Source organism: Oncorhynchus mykiss, chromosome 11 (assembly GCF_013265735.2).
Source record: "Oncorhynchus mykiss isolate Arlee chromosome 11, USDA_OmykA_1.1, whole genome shotgun sequence".
NCBI classification, from domain to species: Eukaryota; Metazoa; Chordata; class Actinopteri; order Salmoniformes; family Salmonidae; genus Oncorhynchus; species Oncorhynchus mykiss.
The window spans coordinates 5,560,295-5,587,185 of NC_048575.1; the positions used below are offsets into that span (position 1 = coordinate 5,560,295).

Here is a 26,891-nt window from a genome sequence, read left to right on the forward strand (position 1 = left end):
ATGGCTCAGCATGTACAGCACAGCTGTCCATTCATCGGTCCTTAAATTCAACTGGTATAGTTTTTTATTTATTACAATTTTCTTACACCAATGTTTGTCTTTAATACTGACCTCTTCTTCAATGTTGGTCTTTAATACTGACCTCTTCTTCAATGTTGGTCTTTAATACTGACCTCTTCTTCAATGTTGGTCTTTAATACTGACCTCTTCTTCAATGTTGGTCTTTAATACTGACCTCTTCTTCAATGTTGGTCTTTAATACTGACCTCTTCTTCAATGTTGGTCTTTAATACTGACCTCTTCTTCAATGTTGGTCTTTAATACTGACCTCTTCTTGCCACAGTCACATAATATTTGGGCAATTTTTTATCCACATCCAATAACAAGGCTATACAGTCCAACAATAATTAGGCAAGTTAGCTGGCTAACTCATTGATCCGTCTTTGTTTGTATACCCCTCAGTTGAATGAGGAGGCATTACTAAGACTTTTTTAGAAAGGTAAATGAACAAACACCAACCTCTTCTTTCCACAGTCACACTCATCAGGTCGCCTCCTCTTCAGATGACCCCTGACCTCCCGAAGGTTCTTTATCTTGTCCTGAAGGGCCTCGATCTGCAATCATATAAAGCGTACTTTTAATATTTTCATTCACACAGAGCGAGGAGAGAGAGAGAGTAGCTGATAGAAGAAAGGAAGGGAAAGATAGGGGAGGGAAATAGATCAGACAGGACTGATATTGGATTATAGAGTAAAGAGATCAGACAGGACTGATATTGGATTATAGAGTAAAGAGATCAGACAGGACTGTTATGTGATGTAAGATAGTTATGTGGTGTATAGAGACAGACTAACCTCCTGGTCCACATAGCTCTTATGGTCCTTCCAGGCTCTGGAGGAAGAGTAGATCTCTCTCTCACAGTGGACCGTGTCATTCATCAGGAAGTAACACCTGGGAGAGGGGTGAGGGAGGACTGTGTCATTTATCAGGAAGTAACTCCTGGGAGAAGGGCAAGGAAGGACCGTGTCATTCATCAGGAAGTAATTCCAAGGGAGAAGGGCAAGGAAGGACCGTGTCATTCATCAGGAAGTAACACCTGGGAGAAGGGCAAGGAAGGACCGTGTCATTCATCAGGAAGTAACTCCTGGGAGAAGGGCAAGGAAGGACTGTGTCATTCATCAGGAAGTAACACCTGGGAGAGGGGTGAGGGGGGGCTGTGTCATTCATCAGGAAGTAACTCCTGGGAGAGGGGAAAAGGCCTTAACTGCACCCCCAGGCCAAACCCCCCAAAGAGCAAGTTAAGCAGACATAGGCTAGGGAAAAATTCCCTCGGTAGGAACGATGTCATACTTGTGTGTGACCTTGACAGAGTTCGGGTACCCCACGGCGTTGGTATCATCCGCTAGCATCTCCTCTGACCTGTCGACTGACTCCAAGGCAAACTCGGGGTCCTCCTGCTCATAGTGACGCTTTCTGATGACACGTCTCTGCACGGCTGACTGGTCGTCTGCCGCGAGGTCAACGTCATAGATCTGCCCTTCGAACTCCACGGACAGAGATCTGGTGGGTCGAGTATGGACGAAACGAGGCCTGTAGCCTAATAGATATTATAGCAGAGAGAGTTTAAAACACTTTTATTTTCTTGTGTCATTTTTCTCTTACAAGATTTAACACAACAAACACAACAGACTGTCAACAGCCCACAGTGATACAGATCCAGACAGTCATTCAGCCCACAGACAGTCATTCAGCCCACAGACAGTCATTCAGCCCACAGTGATAACTATCCAGACAGTCATTCAGCCCACAGTGATAAAGATCCGACAGTCATTCAGCCCACAGTGATAAAGATCAGACAGTCATTCAGCCCACAGTGATACAGATCCAGACAGTCATTCAGACCACAGACAGTCATTCAGCCCACAGACAGTCATTCAGCCCACAGTGATAACTATCCAGACAGTCATTCAGCCCACAGTGATAAAGATCCGACAGTCATTCAGCCCACAGTGATAAAGATCAGACAGTCATTCAGCCCACAATGATGAAAATCAGACAGTCATTCAGCCCACAGTGATAACTATCCAGACAGTCATTCAGCCCACAATGATGAAGATCAGACAGTCATTCAGCCCACAGTGATACAGATCCAGACAGTCATTCAGCCCACAGTGGTGAAGATCCAGACAGCCCACAGCCAGTCATTCAGCCCACAGACAGTCATTCAGCCCACAGACAGTCGTTCAGCCCACAGACAGTCATTCAGCCCACAGTGATGAAGATCAGACAGTCATTCAGCCCACAGACAGTCATTCAGCCCACAGTGATGAAGATCAGACAGTCATTCAGCCCACAATGATGAAAATCAGACAGTCATTCAGCCCACAGTGATAACTATCCAGACAGTCATTCAGCCCACAATGATGAAGATCAGACAGTCATTCAGCCCACAGTGATACAGATCCAGACAGTCATTCAGCCCACAGTGGTGAAGATCCAGACAGCCCACAGCCAGTCATTCAGCCCACAGACAGTCATTCAGCCCACAGACAGTCATTCAGCCCACAGACAGTCATTCAGCCCACAGTGATGAAGATCAGACAGTCATTCAGCCCACAGACAGTCATTCAGCCCACAGTGATGAAGATCAGACAGTCATTCAGCCCACAATGATGAAAATCAGACAGTCATTCAGCCCACAGTGATAACTATCCAGACAGTCATTCAGCCCACAATGATGAAGATCAGACAGTCATTCAGCCCACAGTGATACAGATCCAGACAGTCATTCAGCCCACAGTGGTGAAGATCCAGACAGCCCACAGCCAGTCATTCAGCCCACAGACAGTCATTCAGCCCACAGACAGTCATTCAGCCCACAGACAGTCATTCAGCCCACAGTGATAACTATCCAGACAGTCATTCAGCCCACAGTGATAAAGATCCGACAGTCATTCAGCCCACAGTGATAAAGATCAGACAGTCATTCAGCCCACAATGATGAAAATCAGACAGTCATTCAGCCCACAGTGATAACTATCCAGACAGTCATTCAGCCCACAATGATGAAGATCAGACAGTCATTCAGCCCACAGTGATACAGATCCAGACAGTCATTCAGCCCACAGTGGTGAAGATCCAGACAGCCCACAGCCAGTCATTCAGCCCACAGACAGTCATTCAGCCCACAGACAGTCGTTCAGCCCACAGACAGTCATTCAGCCCACAGTGATGAAGATCAGACAGTCATTCAGCCCACAGACAGTCATTCAGCCCACAGTGATGAAGATCAGACAGTCATTCAGCCCACAATGATGAAAATCAGACAGTCATTCAGCCCACAGTGATAACTATCCAGACAGTCATTCAGCCCACAATGATGAAGATCAGACAGTCATTCAGCCCACAGTGATACAGATCCAGACAGTCATTCAGCCCACAGTGGTGAAGATCCAGACAGCCCACAGCCAGTCATTCAGCCCACAGACAGTCATTCAGCCCACAGACAGTCATTCAGCCCACAGACAGTCATTCAGCCCACAGTGATGAAGATCAGACAGTCATTCAGCCCACAGACAGTCATTCAGCCCACAGTGATGAAGATCAGACAGTCATTCAGCCCACAATGATGAAAATCAGACAGTCATTCAGCCCACAGTGATAACTATCCAGACAGTCATTCAGCCCACAATGATGAAGATCAGACAGTCATTCAGCCCACAGTGATACAGATCCAGACAGTCATTCAGCCCACAGTGGTGAAGATCCAGACAGCCCACAGCCAGTCATTCAGCCCACAGACAGTCATTCAGCCCACAGACAGTCATTCAGCCCACAGACAGTCATTCAGCCCACAGTGATGAAGATCAGACAGTCATTCAGCCCACAGACAGTCATTCAGCCCACAGTGATGAAGATCAGACAGTCATTCAGCCCACAATGATGAAAATCAGACAGTCATTCAGCCCACAGTGATAACTATCCAGACAGTCATTCAGCCCACAATGATGAAGATCAGACAGTCATTCAGCCCACAGTGATACAGATCCAGACAGTCATTCAGCCCACAGTGGTGAAGATCCAGACAGCCCACAGCCAGTCATTCAGCCCACAGACAGTCATTCAGCCCACAGACAGTCATTCAGCCCACAGACAGTCATTCAGCCCACAGTGATGAAGATCAGACAGTCAACAGCCCACAGTGATAAAGATCTCCAGCATGTGATGAATCAAATGTAACATGCATGTTGGTATGGGACTATGTAAAAGAAAAAGTCCATTCAGTAGCAATGTCTCTTAATTCCACTAGGTGGCGCCACAACATTCCAAACGACCAGATCCTTGACAGAGCGCCTTCTCATCTCAACTACATGTCCACCAGACCACTGATCTAATGTCAGAAGGTGTATTCGTCTGGTTCTCTCTCTCTCTCCTCTGCATCGGCCTCTCTTTATAGCCATGCATAATCCCCAGCGTGTAAATCAAGGCTCTGGCAAAACACAGACGTGGTCATTTTCCCCATTGCTATACACACACAGACTGAAATACAGAGCGGTTAAGTCCACGGAGAGACATCTGTTCAAATCTAAATCTAAATCAAATCGATTGTTATTGATCACATACACATATTTATCAGATGTTATTCCAACAGTGCGGTAATATCTAACAATTCACAACAATGCACACAAATCTAAAAGTAAAATAATGAAATTTAGAAATATATACATTTTTGGACGAACAACGTCGGAGTGTCATTGACTAAAATACAGTAGAATAGAATACAGTAAACACATATGAAATGAGTAAAACAGTATGTAAACATTATTAACGTGGCCAGTGATTCCATGTCTATGTATATGGGGCAGGAGCCTCTAAGGTACAGGGTTGAGTAACCGGGTGGTAGCCGGCTAGTGATGGCTGTTAAACAGTCTGATGGCCTTGAGATAGAAGCTGTTTTTCAGTTTCTCTGTCCTAGCTTTGATGCACCTGTACTGACCTCGCCTTGTGGTGTGGTTATTGTCCTTGATGATCTTTTTGGCCTTCCTGTGACATCAGGTGCTGTAGGTGTCCTGGAGGGCAGGCAGTGTGTCCCCGGTGACGCGTTGGGCAGACCGCTCAGTATACAACTCCCTTGCCAGCCTGAGCCACCATCAGCCTCAGTCTCAACCTCAGCTCCATCACCGGTCCCCCAGAAACGGTCTCTTAGATAACCCCAGCACCATCCCCAGTCCCCCAGAAACTGTCTCTTAGATAACCCCAGCACCATCCCCGGTCCCCCAGAAACTGTCTCTTAGATAACCCCTTATAACCCCAGCTCCAACCCCGGTCCCTCAGAAACTGTCTCTTACATAACCCCAGCTCCATCCCCGATCCCCCAGAAACTGTCTCTTAGATAACCCCTTATAACCCCAGCTCCAACCCCGGTCCCCCAGAAACGGTCTCTTACATAACCCCATCACCATCCCCGATCCCCCAGAAACTGTCTCTTAGATAACCCCTTATAACCCCATCACCATCCCCCAGAAACTGTCTCTTAGATAACCCCTTATAACCCCATCCCCGGTCCCCCAGAAACTTAGATAACCCGTCCATGATAAGACCCATATTTTGTCCATTAGTATTCTATGGCCATGCAGCTCCAACTCTGATCCAATTCTGGTTCCCCAGCCCCAGCCCCATCTCCATCTCACCACTCCAGCCCTCATCCCTGGCCCCAGCATTGCCTCATCCACTCCCCCTGTCCCCTTGTCCTCATCTCCATCTCACCACTCCAGCCCTCATCCCTGGCCCCAGCATCAGCCTCATCCACTCCCCCTGTCCCCTTTGTCCCCATCCCCATCTCACCATTCCAGCCCTCATCCCTGGCCCCAGCATCAGCCTCATCCACTCCCTTTGTCCCCATCCCACTCACCTGGTTCTCCAGAGGAGGGTGTGAACTGGCGGTGTGAGCGTCCCGGTCGGTCAAGACCACAGTCGCAGGGTTCCCTCTCCCTACTGTTGTAGCTGCCGTGAGGCCTCAGGCTGGGGGCCCTCTTCCTAGGGCCCTCCTTCAGTCCACCTCCTTTACACTTCTGGATCCGCCACTTCCCAGTGATCTCCTCCACACAGTGCCACTTCTGGAGAGGAGAGACAAGGACAACGAGAACGGGGTTATATTAGTGGTGGAAGAGATATGCTTTTACTCCTCTCCTCTAATGTGAAGGTCTTTAAAGTCATTTGTTGCATCTCAAATGGAACCCTATTCTTTGTCTGTTTCCTGTCAGAACAACCCGTAGGCAGGCAGGCCGGCCGACAAGACAGACAACCAGATCACAGACTGACGGTGTGGGAAAGAAACAGAATCCTGAAGAGGAAGATGATCCAGAACCAGCATGAAATGAACTGGATCACTCTGCTGTCTTGAACTAATTCTAAAACTCTGTCTGTCTGTCTCTGTCTCTGTCTCTGTCTCTGTCTGTCTCTCTAACATTGCCAAAGCAAGTGAGGTGGATAATATACAAAAGTGAAATAAACAATAAAAATTAACAGTACACATTACACATACAGAAGTTTCAAAACAATAAAGACATTATAAATGTCAGACATTTATCTCTCACTGTCTGTCTGTCTCTCTCTCTCTCACTCCCCCTCTGTCTCTTTTTCTCTTAGTGTCTTGCTCTGTCTGTACCTCTCTGGTGCCAGGAAAATAACCTCTCCCTCAATGTCAACCAAATGACGGAGCTGATCGTGGACTTCAGGAGACAGCAGAGAGAGCTCCCCCCCCCCCCCCCCCCCCCATTCTCTTCCTATATAGCTACTGCCTCCAAAACAACCTGAATTCTTCAGGGCATTGATTCTACAAGGTGTGGCTTTCAAACGTTACTCAATTGGTATCAAGGGACGGAACGCACAACTCTACAACACCGGGTTCCTATCAGCTAAAAACAAGAAATCAATTCAAATCAAATCCAATTTTATTTGTCACATACACATGGTTAGCAGATGTTATTGGTCACATACACATGGTTAGCAGATGTTAATGCGAGTGTAGCGAAATGCTTGTGCTTCTAGTTCCGACAATGCAGTAATAACTAACAAGTAATCTAACTAACAATTCCAAAACTACTGTCTTATACACACAAGTGTAAAGGGATAAAGAATATGTACATAAATATATATGAATGAGTGATGGTACAGAGCGGCATAGGCAAGATACAGTAGATGGTATTGAGTACAGTATATACATATGAGATGAGTATGTAAACAAAGTGGGATAGTTAAAGTGGCTAGTGATACATGTATTACATAAAGATGCAGTAGATGATATAGAGTACAGTATATACGTATACATATGAGATGAATAATGTAGGGTATGTAAACATTATATTAGGTAGCATTGTTTAAAGTGGCTAGTGATATATTTTACATCATTTCCCATCAATTCCCATTATTAAAGTGGCTGGAGTTGAGTCAGTGTGTTGGCAGCAGCCACTCAAAGAAGAGGCTCCAACGTGTGCCAGGAAAACACTCCCCACACCATTACACCACCGTCACCAGCCTGTATCGTTGATAGCAGGCAGCATGGGTCCATGGACTCTCGCTGCTTACGCCAAATCCTGACTTCTCAATTGTCCGGTGTTGGTGATCGTGTATCGGAGCCTCTTCTTCTTGTTTTTAGCTGATAGGAGTGGAACCCGGTGTTGGTGATCGCGTACCCGTTGGAGCCTCTCATTTACTCTGTGTACACACAGGCCTACCCCTTTAAATACATTCACCACAAAGGCTTTTAGTTTGAACCCTCCCCTTTAAATCATGGTTTTGACCCTTGCTGGAGGGTCAAGTGCTCAGGTGCTCATAGCCCAGTGTGTGTGTGTGTGTGTGTGTGTACTAAACCCCTACATTTACGTGTTATAACTAGGCCCTGAATTTTTCTGAACCGTCTCAGTGCTTCCCCTTCCAATAGGGCGCTTTCCCTTTAATTACCAATTAAATAGCCAGCATCAGCTGCGCAAAAGTGGGGTTGTGATGGAGACGTGACTGAGGATGTGTTTAACCCTCCGAAGCGTCTCTATTCCGTTTGTTTTGTAGCCTAATAGAGTTTACCCAGGATCGGATCCACTCTTTGCGTCCGTGTTCTTCGTGGCCTTTCTCCGCTGGAGATCTGTTGACGGATTGGATTGTCTGACTGACTACAACCTTTTTGTATACGGTATTTCATTTGTTTTGTTTTGATGTATACTGTGATGATTTGTGCAGTTCGTTGTAGTTGAGGACTTTAAGAGTTGATACGCTTGAAAGTTGTGTGGTAAAATAATTGTTATATTGATTGTATGATTAATACTGGGTTTACACTACACTAGAATGAACGGACAAACATTGCGTGACAAAGGTCACTTGAGTTCCCTGAACTCCTTTACCGGGCTGGACTCTTTTTAGGCCCGAGGTACAGGACATTTCTGGAGGAATCGGAACTCATTGTGATATTATTATATGTGTGTGTGTAACGGATGTGAAACGGCTAGCTTAGTTAGCGTGGGCGCTAACTAGCGTTTCAATCAGTGAGCGATCAGTGAGCGATGGGTAACGATGCTTCTAGGGTGACTGTTGATGTGTGCAGAAGGTCCCTGGTTCGCGCCCGGGTATGGGCGAGGGGACGGTTTAAACTTATACTGTTACATGTGTAATCATTTATGTTGGTAATACAACCCAACTAAAATAATAGTTGTTTTTGAAGTTCTTTCCAATGTTTTAAGGGTTTATGAAAAGTTTATTTCCATCCTGACTTTTTTTTACAAGTCCTTTGTATTGGTGTAGACTTGACGGATGGGACTTATTCCCTCCCAAACCAAAAGGAGAAACCAATGTTTTCTCTGGTAGGCACAACCTACCTGGCACCCCTATAAAGAATAACCTCAAGTCAAAACCGTTACAATATATTGGCTGCATACGCTGGCTGCACACACCAGAGAGCACCTCAATAAGTCTGTCATTTCCCCCTTCTCTCTCTTTAATAAATTATTGAGTGTTACGTGTGCACACTTGAGTGCTAAATTAAAAAAAAAAAAAGTGTTTGGTTCACATTAGCCTCAGAAAGCCCTGCTGAGTGCTACCTGAACATTGGGCCAATTAGTATTGTTCAGGTCTGATGGCTGGTTGTGTGTGTGTGTGTGTGTGTGTGTGTGTGTGGTCTGGTCTGCCACCCCCTTTAATGGGCCTGGGAACCATCCAGACATTAGTCCCATGTTCAAACATAGCTCAAATGTCCAATTACGGTACGATTGTGGTAAATGGCTATTTGAGTTACGGCTGTCTGTCGACGTTGCTTCCAAAACGGCACCCTATTCCCTACACAGTGCACTACTTTAGACCAGAGCCCAAAGGCACCCTATTCCCTACACAGTGCACTACTTTAGACCAGAGCCCAAAGGCACCCTATTCCCTACACAGTGCACTACTTTAGACCACATCCGTACCCTATATACACTGAGTGTACAAAACATTAGGAACACCTTTCTGTCCTCAGAACAGCCTCAATTCGTCGTGGCGTGGGACTCTACAAGGGGTCTAAATAGTTCCACAGGGATGCTGTCCCATGTTGACGTCCAATGCTTTCCACAGTCGTGTCAAGTTGGCTGGATGTCCTTTGGGTGGTTGGACCATTCTCGGTACACAATTGGAAACTGTTTTTTAGGGTGAAAAATAGCATTGCAGTTCTTGACACTCTCAAACCGATGTGCCTACTACCATACCCCCATTTCAAAAAGCACCTAAATATTTTGTCACCCTCTGAATGGCAGCTCGTTACGTACACGACCCTGTTCACCAAAATAGTTTGCTCCTAGAGACGTGTCTGTGGTTGGCTATAGAAATCAGGCAGACAGGCATCGAGGCATTCAGTTACTGTTCCATTGAATGTTAGAATGGACGAGTGACCTAAGCACACCTTCAGCTTGGTATAATCACGGTGCCAGACGGGCCGTGTTGAAATATCTCCGAAATAGGCTGGCCTCTTGGGCTTTTCACGCATGACCGTGTCTAGGGTTTACTGAGAACGGTGCGACCAACAATAAACATCCAGTCAGCGCAAGTCCTGTGGGCGAAAACGTCTCGTTGACGAGAGACGTCGAAGGAGAACGGCAAGAGTCGTGCGAGCTAACAGGCGAGCCACAAACAGCTAAAATAACGGTGCAGTACAACAACGGTGTGCAGAACGGCATCTCAGAACGCACAACTGGTCAGCCCTTGTCACGGATGGGCTATTGCAGCAGACAACCACACCGGGTTCCTATCAGCTAAAAACAAGAAGAAGAAGCAGCTCCAGTGGGCAACGCCATCACCAACACTGGACAACTGAGGAGTGGAAAAACATTGCCTGGTCCGACGACTCCTGGTTCCTGTTGCGTCATGGCAGAGGCAGGAAGTGGCGTTAGCAGCATGAGTCCATGTACCCCATCCTGCCTGGTGTCAACGGTACAGGTGTAATGGTGTGGAGAATGTTTTTCCTGGCACACGTTAGGTCCCCTTGATACCAATTGAGCAACACTTCCATGACACAAAGAATTCAGGCTGTTCTGGAGGCAAAGGAGGGTCCGACCCGGTACTAGATTGACGTACCTAATAAACTGGCCACTGAGTGTATATGCTGTCTGCTATGGCTAAGACTGACTACAATGCAGGATTTCTACTTTATGACCACTGGCAAAAACTGTTTCTGGAATAAACTCTAACTTGTCAGTATGTTGGGGGGGAACCCCCAGGTTCTTTATATAGCATGTGAGATCACTTTAGTGAATGTCTGCCTGTCTGTGTGTGTGTCTGTCTGTGTCTGTACACAAATACCTGTCCAGGCTGTTCACAAGGTGTCTGGAACTCTGCCTGTTGACACACCTCTTTGACCTTCTTGTATTTGGGCAGGCTGTTGGTGTTCTGGGTGGTTGAACTACCGCCTCTGTCCTCCTTCTTCCTCAGGAGTTTACTGTAGAGGAGACACGTGAGGTGGAGAGGGTTAGGACAGGACAGAGGTACAGATTAGGATTAGGACAGAGGTACAGATTAGGACAGAGGTACAGATTAGGACAGAGGTACAGATTAGGATTAGGACAGGGGGAGGGAAAGGTCAGGATTAGGACAGGGGGGAGGGAAAGGTCAGGGTTAGGACAGGGGGAGGGAAAGGTCAGGGTTAGGACAGGGGGGAGGGAAAGGTCAGGGTTAGGACAGGGGGGAGGGAAAGGTCAGGGTTAGGACAGGGGGGAGGGAAAGGTCAGGGTTAGGACAGGCCCAGTGCTAGTCTGTTCTCTGTTAGGCCAGGCTTAGTCTGTTCTCTGTTAGCCCAGGCTTAGTCTGTTCTCTGTTAGCCCAGGCTTAGTCTGTTCTCTGTTAGCCCAGGCTTAGTCTGTTTAAAAAAAAAAAAGTATTTTATTTCTAAATTTCACCTTTTAACAGCTAGGCTAGTTGAGAACAAGTTCTCATTTACAACTGCGACCTGTTGCTGCTCTAGCCAACTGACATGTTTGTTTCTGCATTCAACAAACCTATTATTGTTGCCTTGTCTAGACAATTAGATTTTTTGCTGAACCCAGAATCAGTCTGGTACCTTAAACATAAAGACGGAGTAAAATTGTTGTAGAACTTGGCTACAAAGCTGAAGCATTGCCAGTACATAAACAACGTCTGTTAACCTCAAACGCTACAATACAGAGCTACATCCATTAGTGAGTAACTTCTCTGTTAGCTCTATCTTGTCAGACAGGACAGCAGTCCCAAACACTCTCAAAGCCAAGGGGACAGGTTGTACTTTAGGGTCACGGTGTTGTTGTCATAGCGATTATGTCTGTGTGTCTGGAGAATGTAGTCAGTGTTGGCGGAGGCAGGAAGTTGGCAGGGGGTGGTTGGCAGAACAGTTGGCTGTTGGTTGGCAGGGCCGTGTGGATCTGAGGGCTAGAGTGGTGCCAGTGTGCCAAAGCCAGGGGGGAGGTCAATGTGCTTGGCCCACGGTAGAGCTGGCCAGGGCTGGGTAGAGAGAAGGGCAGGGTGCACCCCAAATGGTACCCTATTCCCTATAGGTCCTGTCAAAACCACTACATAGGGAATAGGGTGCCATTTGAGTAGAGACACTACGTAAGGAATAGGGTACCATTTGACTAGAGACACTACATAGGGAATAGAGTACCATTTGACTAGAGACACTACATAGGGAATAGGGTACTATTTGGGATACAGTCTAGAGTGAGGTAGAACTCGGATGGCTGGGATGTACTTGGAAGGGTTGCAATGGGCTGGCTGGGATGGGCTGGCTGGGATGGGCTGGCTGGGATGAGCTGGCTTTGATGCATGGGCTGGGCTGGGATGGGCTGGGATGGGCTGGGAAGGGTTGCAATGGGCTGGGCTGGGCTGGGATGGGATGGGCTGGGCTGGGAAGGGTTGCAATGGGCTGGGCTGGGTTGGGAAAGGTTGCAATGGGCTGGGTTGGGAAGGGTTGCGCTGGGCTGGGTTGGGAAGGGTTGCAATGCGCTGGGCTGGGATGGGCTGGGAAGGGTTGCAATGGGCTGGCTGGGATGGGCTGGCTTTGATGCATGGGCTGGGCTGGGCTGGGCTGGGCTGGGATGGGCTGGGAAGGGTTGCAATGGGATGGGCTGGGAAGGGTTGCAATGGGCTGGGCTGGGAAGGGTTGCAATGGGCTGGGCTGGGTTGGGAAGTGTTGCAATGGGCTGGGTTGGGAAGGGTTGCAATGGGCTGGGAAGGGTTGCAATGGGCTGGGCTGGGTTGGGAAGGGTTGCAATGGGCTGGGCTGGGTTGGGCTGGGAAGGGTTGCAATGGGCTGGGCTGGGAAGGGTTTCAATGGGCTGCGCTGGGCTGGGATGGGCTGGGATGGCCTGGGAAGGGTTGCAATGGGCTGGCTGGGATGGGCTTGGCTGCGATGGGCTGGGCTTTAATGGGATGGCCTGGGAAGGGTTGCAATGGGATGGGATGGCGTGGCTGGGATGAGCTGGCTTTGATGCCTGGGATGGGCTTGGCTGGACTGGGATGTGCTGGCTGGGATGCGCTGGGATGGCCTGGCTGGGATGAGCTGCCTTTGATGCCTGGGCTGGGATGGGCTGGCTGGGATGTAATGGTGAGAGGTTAGCATGTCTTGAAAGATGATATGAAATGCTAACCTCCCTTGTTATTGTAATGGTGAGAGGTTAGCATGTCTTGGAGATATGATATAAAATGCTAACCTCCCCTGTTATTGTAATGGTGAGAGGTTAGCATGTCTTGAAAGATGATATGAAATGCTAACCTCCCCTGTTATTGTAATGGTGAGAGGTTAGCATGTCTTGGAGATATGATATAAAATGCTAATCTCCCCTGTTATTGTAATGGTGAGAGGTTAGCATGTCTTGGGGGTATGATATTTTTGTTTTCCTAACTTTCTCACTCATCACTAGTCACAATTCATTCAGGACTATCCATAATCATGGTAGCATTGATATGTTTTATTTACAATAAAAGTGACTCCAAAATGACACAATCCTCTGTTTACCAATCATTTCCATTGGGCACAACATGTGAAACAACCAAAAACAAACTGCAAATGCATTGAACAAGTTTGAAGAGTCAAAAGCTTAATGTGGTCATTGTGCGCTAGGAAAATGGGACCAAATACTACACTGGTAAGTGAATTTGTCCCAATTATTTTGGTCCCCTAAAACGGGGGAACTATGTACAGGAAGTGATGTAATCTCTAAAAGGTTTACCACTGTCCCAATACTGTTGGAGCTCACTGTATTAAAGGATGTGAGATAGTCATTACTCAACAACATGACCATTTCTAAAGCAGTTTCCTGGAACTGAACAGAGCAGCCAATGAGCTGAATGGGAGGCAGTTTCCTGGAACAGAACAGAGCAGCCAATGAGCTGAATGGGAGGCAGTTTCCTGGAACAGAACAGCCAATGAGCTGAATGGGAGGCAGTTTCCTGGAACAGAACAGAGCAGCCAATGAGCTGAATGTGAGGCAGTTAACCGGAACAGAACAGCCAATGAGCTGAAGGGAATGGGAGGCAGTTTCCTGGAACTGAACAGAACAGCCAATGAGCTGAAGGGAATGGGAGGCAGTTAACTGGAACAGAACAGAACAGCCAATGAGCTGAACGGAATGGGAGGCAGTTAACTGGAACAGAACAGAGCAGCCAATGAGCTGAAGGGAATGGGAGGCGATAAGGGGAACAGGAGTGGATGACTGTGTGTGTGAGGGTTACATCACAAATGGCACCAGCCTTCCAATGCAGGCACCACAGAGCACAAAAGCAACAACGTTTTTTTTTTAAAATGACAAACATATGTCACTTTAAACCTCTTAGTGTCAAACGCCTCCATGTGTGAACTTTCACGAAGCACCAGGCAGGCATTTGTAGCTCCTAGCATCGACCAAATAACGCTAAAAATAGATATCCCCAACCGGCCTGTGTGTGTGTGTGTGTGTGTGTGCTTGTCTGAAGAGGACACTGAGTTTTGACAGTGTGAGGGCACGTGCTTGTGTATGAGTGCACCTCCGTGTGTGTGTGTATGTGTGTGTCAGTTTACCCTCTCTCCACCAGGAATGTATCTCTCCAGACTTTGGGTTTCCGATTGCGTTTGAATCTGGAAAGACAGAATGCCTCTTTAGTTGATAGAATTCAAAGTGGGCCTGGCATTACACTTACCAATGGCTCCTTTCCAAATGGCACCCTATGTAGTGCACTCCATTTGACCAGGACCAATTGAGTTACCCATAGGATCCAGGTCAAAAGCAGTGCACTACGTAGGGAATAGGGTGCCATTTGGGACTCCAAACCATGAGCTACGTTGGTCTGCCAGTGTACAGCCAGAGCTATGATTATAAGATTCCTAAAGATTTGCGGAGTCAAGATAAGGAACTGAAATGTGTTCAACATGAAACCCTGAATCATTGACTCGGTTTACAGGATCGATATCACACAGATGTTTTGTTTTACTTTGCTCTGTCTCCCTATTTCCCATAGTGCTCTGGTTAAGACTAGTGTCAGTTTATAGGGAATACGGAGCCATTTGGGATGCACTTTTGCTCTGTCTCCCTATTTCCCATAGTGCTCTGGTTAAGACTAGTGTCAGTTTATAGGGAATATGGAGCCATTTGGGATGCACGTTTGCTCTGTCTCCCTATTTCCCATAGTGCTCTGGTTAAGACTAGTGTCAGTTTATAGGGAATATGGAGCTTTTGCTCTGTAAATGTTTTCTTTTGAGACTGGAAGTGTGTGCTTTATGTAACCGCTACATATTTTGGTGTGTTTTGTAATATGTGTGCAATGTTTATAACGTCAGAATGACGTGATCTAAATATATCCAATGTTTTATAGCAGACAATATTTTGTGTGGAAAGGTTTTACTTGAAATAGAAAGATGCTTAATCTCAATGGCATTACCTGGTGTTCTAAATGTAGAGTGTTCTAAATGTTGGGTGTTCTAAATGTTGGGTGTTCTAAATGTTGAGTGTTCTAAATGTTGAGTGTTCTAAATGTTGGGTGTTCTAAATGTTGGGTGTTCTAAATGTTGAGTGTTCTAAATGTTGAGTGTTCTAAATGTTGAGTGTTCTAAATGTTGAGTGTTCTAAATGTTGAGTGTTCTAAATGTTGAGTTTAATTTTTTATGATTTTTCTCCCCAATTTCATGATATCCTATTGGTAGTTACAGTCTTGTTTCGTCGCTGCAACTCCCGTAAGGACTCGGGAGAGGCAAAGGTCGAGAGCTGTGAGTCCTCCGGAACACAACCCAGCCAAGCCGCACTGCTTCTTGACACAATGCCCGCTTAACCCGGAAGCCAGCCGCACCAATGTGTCGGAGGAAACACCGTACACCTGGCGACCGTGTCAGCGGGCATTGCGTCCGGCCCGCCACAGGAGTCTCTAAAGCCCGATGGGACAAGAACATCCCTGCCGGCCAAACCTTCCCCTAACCCAGACGACGTTGGGCCAATTGTACGCCTCCCCATGGGTCTCCCGGTCGCGGCCGGCTGCGACAGAGCCTGGACTCAAACCAGGATCTCTAGTGGCACAGCTAGCACTGTGATGCAGTGCCTTAGACCACTGCACCACTTGGGAGGCCTGAGTAGAATATATATTTCAAAATTATATGCCACCCTTCATACCTGTTGTTGTATATGAACCCCATTCCTACCTGTTGTATATGAACCCCATTCCTACCTGTTGTATATGAACCCCATTCCTACCTGTTGTATATGAACCCCATTCCTACCTGTTGTATATGAACCCCATTCCTACCTGTTGTATAAGAACCCCATTCCTACCTGTTGTATATGAACCCCATTCCTACCTGTTGTATAAGAACCCCATTCCTACCTGTTGTATATTAACCCCATTCCTACCTGTTGTATATCACCCCATTCCCTCCTGTTGTATAAGAACCCCATTCCTACCTGTTGTATATGAACCCCATTCCTATCTGTTGTATATCACCCCATTCATACCTGTTGTTGTATATGAACCCCATTCCTACCTGTTGTATATGAACCCCATTCCTACCTGTTGTTGTATATGAACCCCATTCCTACCTGTTGTTGTATATGAACCCCATTCCTACCTGTTGTTGTATATGAACCCCATTCCTACCTGTTGTATATGAACCCCATTCCTACCTGTTGTATATGAACCCCATTCCTACCTGTTGTATATGAACCCCATTCCTACCTGTTGTATAAGAACCCCATTCCTACCTGTTGTATATGAACCCCATTCCTACCTGTTGTATATCACCCCATTCCCTCCTGTTGTATATGAACCCCATTCCTACCTGTTGTATATGAACCCCATTCCTACCTGTTGTATATGACCCCCATTCCTACCTGTTGTTGTATATGACCCTCATTCCTACCTGTTGTATATCACCTCCATTCCTACCTGTTGTATATGAACCCCATTCCTACCTGTTGTATATGAACCCCATTCCTACCTGTTTCCAGTCTTCTCCTGTTCCAGTAGTTTGAGGATGGACTTCCCGTCCATGTCTGGAGGCGTGTCCAGCCCAGCCATGTGCAGTATGGTGGGGGCCAGATCAATGTTCAACACCAGCTGAGGGACACTGGGGAGGAACAGTACAACAACGTCATTAACACCAACAGACACAAACAATGCTTGGCACTCAGCATTAGGAGATGGATTGAGGGGGGCTAACTCCCTGCAACAGACTAGCGCCTGGTCCACGGGGTGTACTTGTACATCAAGCGACCTCACGCTACTGAAATACAGAAACAGGAAATACAGAAACAGGAAATACAGAAACAGGAGATGCAGAAACAGGAAATACAGAAACAGGAGATGCAGAAACAGGAAATACAGAAACAGGAAATGCGGAAACAGGAAATGCGGAAACAGGAAATGCGGAAACAGGAAATGCGGAAACAGGAGATGCGGAAACAGGAAATGCGGAAACAGGAAATGCGGAAACAGGAGATGCGGAAACAGGCTCCTACACTGTGGCTTGGACAAGGCTTACTTACACGGCTCCAGGTTCGACGTTGGGCCCGCGGAGGAAGAAGGGCACTCTGATGTCAAAGTCGTAGGGCATGGACTTCCCCTTGACCAGCCCAAACTGGCCAATGTGGTAGCCGTGGTCAGCCGTGTAGATTATGTAGGTGTTGTCCAGTTCCCCACTCTCTACCAACATCTCATATACCTTGGGTGGGGGGTGGGGGGGGGGGGGGAAAGAGAGAGAGACAGAGAGACAGACAGGGAGAAGGCATCAATCTAGCAGTAAAAAACATACTATATATTCAGGCAAACGGCAAAAGAAGCACAATTGAAATCGATATTAAACAAAACAAAAAAGACCTCAGATGATGACTGGTTTGATGCAGATTATAAAATTATAAGGAAAAAACTTGGTGAATGGTGAATTATGCCTACATTACTGTGAGACTTGTCGCGACAAGGGGATTTTGCTATAGGACTGTTAAGGAAATCAGAAATCAGAAGTCAAGAGATACAATTGTTCTAGAGTATGAACGTCAGATATTACATTTTAGGTTGATGATAGTTGAAGTATCACGAGCTGTCTGTCGGTGATAAGTCAAGTAGCACTATCATGCCCTCTTAAGGAAGGCATCTCCTTATATGCTCTTTTCGGGACCAGGTCGGTTTTAGCGCTGAGTCATATTCTAACCTTGTGGCGAGCTATTTCTGTAAAGGGTCAGTTTGACATGTTACTGTGAAACATTACTAATGACAGATGCATCCTCTATCCCCAACTCTCGCATCAGTTTAACCCATTCAAATTCTACTGCTAGTCTAGTTCTTCCTCGTTCCGTCGATGGCCCGCTCTCTCCCCCTTCTGGGGGCGGTGCCCGAATGCAAGGCATCTCTTCAGGCCAGCTCTCTCCCTCTTCTGGGGGCGGTGCCCGAATGCAAGGCATCTCTTCAGGCCAGCTCTCTCCCTCTTCTGGGGGCGGCGCCCGAATGCAAGGCATCTCTTCAGGCCAGCTCTCTCCCCCTTCTGGGGGCGGCGCCCGAATGCAAGGCATCTCTTCAGGCCAGCTCTCTCCCTCTTCTGGGGGCGGCGCCCGAATGCAAGGCATCTCTTCAGGCCAGCTCTCTCCCCCTTCTGGGGGCGGCGCCCGAATGCAAGGCATCGCCTCAGGCCAGCTCTCCGGCCCTCACTCAAGATGCGGAGCCGGTGGTGATGGTGTGTGCTGATCCAGTGAAGGAGGTGTCACCGGAGCTCTTTTTTGTGCTACCGCATCAGACTTTAAAACTCTATAAACTCAGAATCAAAAAAGCACACTAATTGAGTCCATAAACACAAACAACTTCTGGCAAAATTGGATAAAACGTAAAACATGTAAAAAATAGGAATTAGCGATACAAAATGGTGACATTATGGACAACCCATTTTAAAACACTCTACAACACCGTTCAAATTGACACAAACGCAGAACAACGACAAATTAATGAGAAGTTGAATGGATTAGAAAAGCTATAAAGGACAATCAACATCCATTGGACTCCCCAATTACTGACCAGGAGCTCTATAAGAAACTAAACTATTACTGACCAGGAGCTCTATAAGAAACTAAACTATTATTGACCAGGAGCTCTATAAGAAACTAAACTATTACTGACCAGGAGCTCTATAAGAAACTAAACTATTACTGACCAGGAGCTCTATAAGAAACTAAACTATTACTGACCAGGAGCTCTATAAGAAACTAAACTATTACTGACCAGGAGCTCTATAAGACACTAAACTATTACTGACCAGGAGCTCTATAAGAAACTAAACTATTACTGACCAGGATCTCTATAAGAAACTTCAGGCCCTCAGATTTAAAAAAGCATGCGTACCTGATGGCATCCTAAATGAGATGCTCAAACTCACTAGTACAAAATTTCAATTGGCTATTTTAAAACTGTTTAATTTGATCCTGAATGTAGGTTATTTCCCTGACATCTGGAATCAAGGACTCATAACCCCAATCTTTAAGAACAGAGACATATTGGACCCTAACAATGTGTGAACAGTAACCTTGGTACCTGTAACCTGTAGTATTATAAATGTAAGAGTTCTAAACTTCCTTAATAAGCACAATGTCTTGAGTAAAAGCCAAATTGGATTTATACCAAAACATCGCATGACTGATCATATTTACACCCTACACACCCTGATAGATAAACATGTCCACCAAAATAATACCAAAATATACACTTGCTTTATCAACTTCCAAAAAGCATTTGATTCTATTTGGCATACAGGACTGTTCTACAAAGTTATTGAAAGTGGTGTAGGGGGTAAAACCTATGACATAATTAAATCAATGTATACAGGCAATACATGTAGCATTAAAATTGGTAAGAAAAAAACCGAATTCTTTAACCAAGGGCGGGGCCTTCGCCAGGGTTGCAATCTGAGCCCTGCACTCTTCAATATTTACATCAACAAATTGTCCACTATTCTAGGAAAATCCTCAGCCACCGGTGTTAGTTTACACAATTCAGCAGTTAAATGCCTACTCTTCGCAGATTACCTATGCCTGCTGTCACCCACAGCACATGGCCTACAGCAGAGCCTGGACCCGCCAGACCTGGGCCCTGGCAGTAAACCCCAAAACGACTAAAATAATGATTTTTCCAGAGAAGATCCAGATCTCAGGGAATTAGACTAAATTTCTGTACACACTACAATTACTTAGGTTTAAAAATAAGCACAACTGGACACCTTAATGAAGCAGTGAATGAACTGAGTGTCACAGCCGTCAAATGAACCAAAGCGCAGCGTGGTGAGCGTACATATTCCTTTTATTTAGGATGACGCCGACAAAAACAAACAATACAAAACAACCGTGAAGCTTGAGGGCTATGTGCCACAAACAAAGTTAACTTCCCACAAAGAAAGGAGGGGAAAGGGCTACCTAAGTAGATAGATAGAACAATAGACAGCTGTCCCTGATTGAGAACCATACCTGGCCAAAACATAGAAATAAAGAAACATAGAATGCCCACACCCATCACGCCGAAATAAAACGGCTCTCTAAGGTCAGGGCGTGACAGTACCCCTGAGACACTGAGAGAGAAAGCACACAGGGCATTCTACGCCATTAAAATACAAATTAAAATTAAAATACCTATTAAAATTTGTCTAAAACTAATGGAATGTGTCATTGAACCAATTGCACTTTATGGCAGCTAGGTGTGGGGTCCACTTGCAAAACAAGATTTCATCAAATGGGACAAATACCCCATTGAAACCCTGCATGCAGAGTTCTGTAAGATTCTCCTAAATGTCCAGAGGAAAACTTCAAACAATGCATGCAGGGCAGAATTAGGCCAATATCCATCTATAATAAAAACTCAAAAAAGAACAATTAAGTTTTGGAAACATCTAAAATACAGTGACCCCCTCTCATATCATTACCAAGCTCTGCAATGCCAAGGCTGAGCAAAGAAAAGAGTCCCCTCATCCAACTGGTCCTGAGTTCACAAACCTGTTCTACTAACACACTGAAGCCTCAAGACCAAAACATCCAACCAATCAGAATAAACCAATTTACAACACAGTCAAAACAAAACTACATTACTTATTGTGAAACAAATGCACAAAGCAAAATGCAGTGCTATTTGGCCCTAAATTTACAGTACACCGTGGCTAACTATTTGACCACGGTTACTGATCAAAACCTTGACAAACTACAGGCTCAGTGAGCACAGCCTTGCCATTGAGAAGGGTAGACACAGGAAAACCTGGCTCCCTGTAGAGGAAAGGCTGTGCAACCACTGCACCACAGCAGAACCTGGCTCCTTGTAGAGGAAAGGCTGTGCAACCACTGCACCACAGCAGAACCTGGCTCCCTGTAGAGGAAAGGCTGTGCAACCACTGCACCACAGCAGAACCTGGCTCCCTGTAGAGGAAAGGCTGTACAACCACTGCACAACAGCAGAACCTGTCTCCCTGTAGAGGAAAGGCTGTGCAACCACTGCACCACAGCAGAACCTGAGACAGAGCTGCATTTCCTGACAAAATGTAAAAAATATAAAACAATTAGAGAGTGTCCTTTCCCCAAATTTAAAACCCTTATTCAAGGTTTCAAAGACCTCTCTGATGAGAAAAGGCTACCCGTCCTGTTGGGGGAGGATGCAGAGAGTTGTGAGTTGGCAGAGCACTACATTGCTGCCTGCCATAGGTGGAGGGACAGTGTCTGACTGACCAATCAACCTGCACATGTCCTCTACTGTATGCTTATTGTTATTGTTCAGTGTATGGTTATTGTGACCCTTGGTTACTGTTGTCCCGTTGACAATTTTAATTCTTATTATTTTCATATCCAAAGTAAGCTTTGAGAGAGAGAGAGAGAGAGAGAGACAGAGAGAGAGAGAGAGACAGAGAGAGACACAGACAGACAGACAGACAGACAGACAGACAGACAGACAGACAGACAGACAGACAGACAGACAGACAGACAGACAGACAGACAGACAGACAGACAGACAGACAGACAGACAGACAGAGAGAGAGAGAGACCGAGAGAAAGACAGAAATAGAGAGAGAGAATTAAGAAACTCTATGACCTAAATAATGATAATGGTATTTTCATATGGAAGAGAGAAAGAGAAAGTCGATCATCGGTAGCAGTATTGGAATTCACACTGATCAATTAGAGGAGATGAGCTCATAGGGATGTGAATTGACGTATGAATAAACAAAATGGTGGAGACAAATCCTCTTACCTTCTGTACAGAGTCGTCCACTGACATGAGTGTTTGCAGTCTCTTTCTGTGCAGGAAGTTAGTGAACTCCATGTGGATGGGTCTCATGGGACCGGTGTACTGCATGATCCAGTGTTTATCCATGTTGGGGGCGTAGTTATAACTGGGGGTGCTGCGGAGACGACAGGAGAGGAGACCAGCAGTGGTTACAAACAAGGCCTGTCTGTCGATACAGTGAGTGTGGAGGAGAGGGGACTTACGGGGTTGGTGTGAGTTATAACCGGGGGAGAGGAGAGGCGACACCAAAAAATGTGTCGAAAATCTTATTTTGACCCATTGTGTGGTTTTAATTTTTTTAATATATTTTTTATCTCAGTGGACATAAAGAAGAGACTACTGAAAAAATGACGTTACAATATAGAGGCTATGAAATGAACAGAACCTTCTTGAAGAGATGCAGAACCTGTTTTAAAGAGAAGCAGAACCTGTTTTAAAGAGAAGCAGAACCTGTTTTAATGAGAAGCAGAACCTGTTTTAAAGAGAAGCAGAACCTGTCTTGAAGAGAAGCAGAACCTGTCTTGAAGAGAAGCAGAACCTGTCTGGAAGAGAAGCAGAACCTCTTTTAAAGAGAAGCAGAACCTGTTTTAAAGAGAAGCAGAACCTGTCTTGAAGAGAAGCAGAACCTGTCTTGAAGAGAAGCAGAACCTGTCTTGAAGAGAAGCAGAACCTGTTTTAAAGAGAAGCAGAACCTGTTTTAAAGAGAAGCAGAACCTGTTTTAAAGAGAAGCAGAACCTTGTCTTGAAGAGAAGCAGAACCTGTCTTGAAGAGAAGCAGAACCTGTTTTAAAGAGAAGCAGAACCTGTCTTGAAGAGAAGCAGAGCCTGTCTTGAAGAGAAGCAGAACCTGTTTTAAAGAGAAGCAGAACCTGTTTTAAAGAGAAGCAGAACCTGTTTTAAAGAGAAGCAGAACCTGTTTTAAAGAGAAGCAGAACCTGTTTTAAAGAGAAGCAGAACCTGTTTTAAAGAGAAGCAGAACCTGTCTTGAAGAGAAGCAGAACCTGTCTTGAAGAGAAGCAGAACCTGTTTTAAAGAGAAGCAGAACCTGTTTTAAAGAGAAGCAGAACCTGTTTTAAAGAGAAGCAGAACCTGTCTGGAAGAGAAGCAGAACCTGTTTTAAAGAGAAGCAGAACCTGTCTTGAAGAGAAGCAGAACCTGTCTTGAAGAGAAGCAGAACCTGTTTTAAAGAGAAGCAGAACCTGTTTTAAAGAGAAGCACAACCTGTTTTAAAGAGAAGCAGAACCTGTCTGGAAGAGAAGCAGAACCTGTCTTGAAGAGAAGCAGAACCTGTCTTGAAGAGAAGCAGAACCTGTTTTAAAGAGAAGCAGAACCTGTCTTGAAGAGAAGCAGAGCCTGTCTTGAAGAGAAGTAGAACCTGTTTTAAAGAGAAGCAGAACCTGTTTTAAAGAGAAGCAGAACCTGTCTTGAAGAGAAGCAGAACCTGTCTTGAAGAGAAGCAGAACCTGTTTTAAAGAGAAGCAGAACCTGTTTTAAAGAGAAGCAGAACCTGTTTTAAAGAGAAGCAGAACCTGTTTTAAAGAGAAGCAGAACCTGTCTGGAAGAGAAGCAGAACCTGTTTTAAAGAGAAGCAGAACCTGTCTTGAAGAGAAGCAGAACCTGTCTTGAAGAGAAGCAGAACCTGTTTTAAAGAGAAGCAGAACCTGTTTTAAAGAGAAGCACAACCTGTTTTAAAGAGAAGCACAACCTGTTTTAAAGAGAAGCAGAACCTGTCTGGAAGAGAAGCAGAACCTGCCTTAAATGTCCCTAAATAGAACAACCATCAGAGCATCAACTAACCATAAAGAAAACCTTTAAAGTTTCAGCAGTAAGCAACACACCTTTTCTCATTTCTCAGGGCTCAGCCTTCCTCAGGTGTCTGTGCCTGCATCCCAAATGGCACCCTATTCCATACATAGTCCACCACTTTAGTCCAGCGCCCTGATCAAAAGTAGTGCACTATATAGGGAATATGAGGTCATGTGAGAAGCAGCCTGTGGGTTCTACCCTTCTGTCCGCTGTTTTTATCAATCAATCAATCAATCTCTCTCTCTCTCTCTCTGTGCTCTCTCTGCTCTCTCTCTCTGCTCTCTCTCTCTGCTCTCTCTCTCTCTCTGCGCTCTCTCTCTCTCTCTGCTCTCTCTCTGCCGCTCTCTCTCTGCTCTCTCCCTGCTCTCTCCCTCTCTTTCTCTGTCTCTCTCTTTCTCTCTGCTCTCTCTCTCTCTCTGCGCTCTCTGTCTCTCTCTTTCTCTCTGCTCTCTCTATCTGCTCTCCCTCTCTCTCTGCTCTCCCTCTCTCTCTCTGCTCTCCCTCTCTCTCTCTCTCTCTCTCTGCTCTCTCTCTCTCTGCGCTCTCTCTGCTCTCTCCATTCCTCTCTCTCTCTCTCTTTCCCCCCTATCTCCCTCCCTCACTCCCCCTGACTATCTCTCCTCTCACACCAAGACGACAGACCTGTTGCTTTTGGCTCAGATAAATAATTTGAGGGTTGGCACATGCTTAAGAAAATAATAGCTGTGTTAGACTCCAGACCCCAATGTCAAGTAGACTACAAGTCTTGGACTGTAAAGCTAATAATTGATGATCTTAACGCTATTTAAAACCAATAATTATTTTACTGGGTGACTCACTTCACTTCTGTAACTTTCTCTTTCTAAGGTATCTATAATTTTAGTGAAGTATGTCATCTTTCCACCACTGGGTGGGTGTGTGGGTGTGAGTGGGTGGGTTGGTCTGTGGGTGTGAGTGGGTGGGTTGGTCTGTGGGTGTGAGTGGGTGGGTTGGTCTGTGGGTGTGAGTGGGGGGTTGGTCTGTGGGTGTGAGTGGGTGGGTGGGTTGTCTGTGGGTGTGAGTGGGTGGGTTGGTCTGTGGGTGTGGGTGGGTGGGTGGGTTGGTCTGTGGGTGTGAGTGGGTGGGTTGGTCTGTGGGTGTGAGTGGGTGGGTTGGTCTGTGGGTGTGAGTGGGGGGGTTGGTCTGTGGGTGTGAGTGGGTGGGTTGATATGTGGGTGTGAGTGGGTGGGTTGGTATGTGGGTGTTAGTGGGTGGGTTGGTCTGTGGGTGTGGGTGGGTGGGTGGGTTGGTCTGTGGGTGTGGGTGGGTGGGTTGGTCTGTGGGTAGGTTGGTCTGTGGGTGTGAGTGGGTGAGGGTGTGGGTGGTTCGGTGGGGATGGGTGTGGGTGGGTGAGGGTGTGGATGGGTGGGTGTCTGTGTGGGTAGTGGTGGGTGGGTGTCTGTATGGGTTCGTGTCTGTGTGGGTAGGGGTGGGGGAGTGTCTGTGTGGATGGGTGTCTAGATGTGGCTAGACCCTACCTGTGAATAACCAGATAGACCCTACCTGTGATAAAACAGATAGACCCTACCTGTGAATAAACAGCTAGCCCCTGTCTGTCATAAATGAAAATGGGCGTCTGTAGTTTGGAAGGGAGCGATGGAAAGGGGAGGGTTTGATGTTAATGTCATCAACGTTCCTGCCACAAGGTGTCTCTCTCTCTCTCTCTCTCTCTCTTGCTCCATTGACTGGGGCTCCATTCCAAATTGCATCATATTACATATTTAATACACTCCTTTTGACCATGGCCCATAGGGAATATGGTGAACTACAGTTTGGTATTGTGGTGTGAACTACAGCTTGGTATTGTGGTGTGAACTACAGTTTGGTATTGTGGTGTGAACTACAGCTTGGTATTGTGGTGTGAACTACAGTTTGGTATTGTGGTGTGAACTACAGCTTGGTATTGTGGTGTGAACTACAGCTTGGTATTGTGGTGTGAACTACAGCTTGGTATTGTGGTGTGAACTACAGCTTGGTATTGTGGTGTGAACTACAGCTTGGTATTGTGGTGTGAACTACAGTTTGGTATTGTGGTGTGAACTACAGCTTGGTAATGTGAACTACAGTTTGGTATTGTGGTGTGAACTACAGCTTGGTATTGTGGTGTGAACTACAGCTTGGTATTGTGGTGTGAACTACAGCTTGGTATTGTGGTGTGAACTACAGCTTGGTAATGTGGTGTGAACTACAGCTTGGTAATGTGGTGTGAACTACAGCTTGGTATTGTGGTGTGAACTACAGCTTGGTATTGTGGTGTGAACTACAGTTTGGTAATGTAATGTGAACTACAGCTTGGTATTGTGGTGTGAACTACAGCTTGGTATTGTGGTGTGAACTACAGCTTGGTATTGTGGTGTGAACTACAGTTTGGTAATGTAATGTGAACTACAGCTTGGTATTGTGGTGTGAACTACAGCTTGGTATTGTGGTGTGAACTACAGCTTGGTAATGTGAACTACAGCTTGGTATTGTGGTGTGAACTACAGTTTGGTAATGTAATGTGAACTACAGCTTGGTATTGTGGTGTGAACTACAGCTTGGTATTGTGGTGTGAACTACAGCTTGGTATTGTGGTGTGAACTACAGATTGGTATTGTGGTGTGAACTACAGTTTGGTAATGTAATGTGAACTACAGCTTGGTATTGTGGTGTGAACTACAGCTTGGTATTGTGGTGTGAACTACAGCTTGGTATTGTGGTGTGAACTACAGCTTGGTAATGTGGTGTGAACTACAGCTTGGTATTGTGGTGTGAACTACAGCTTGGTATTGTGGTGTGAACTACAGCTTGGTATTGTGGTGTGAACTACAGCTTGGTATTGTGGT

General features: G+C 46.0%; 1 protein-coding gene across 1 annotated transcript in view; it reads right to left on the reverse strand.

Moving 5' to 3' along the window:
* LOC110536534 (extracellular sulfatase Sulf-1) overlaps nt 1-26,891 on the reverse strand; it is an 80,547-nt gene that overhangs the window by 13,887 nt on the left and 39,769 nt on the right. Inside the window, exons 6-14 of the mRNA XM_036934702.1 lie at nt 22,207-22,357; nt 17,490-17,665; nt 16,943-17,071; nt 14,543-14,599; nt 10,819-10,954; nt 5,912-6,116; nt 1,351-1,597; nt 855-951; nt 520-614 (exon numbers count right to left, since the gene is read on the reverse strand). Coding sequence (XP_036790597.1) covers nt 520-614; nt 855-951; nt 1,351-1,597; nt 5,912-6,116; nt 10,819-10,954; nt 14,543-14,599; nt 16,943-17,071; nt 17,490-17,665; nt 22,207-22,357 — 1,293 coding nt within the window. The remainder of the gene's footprint in view (nt 1-519; nt 615-854; nt 952-1,350; nt 1,598-5,911; nt 6,117-10,818; nt 10,955-14,542; nt 14,600-16,942; nt 17,072-17,489; nt 17,666-22,206; nt 22,358-26,891) is intronic.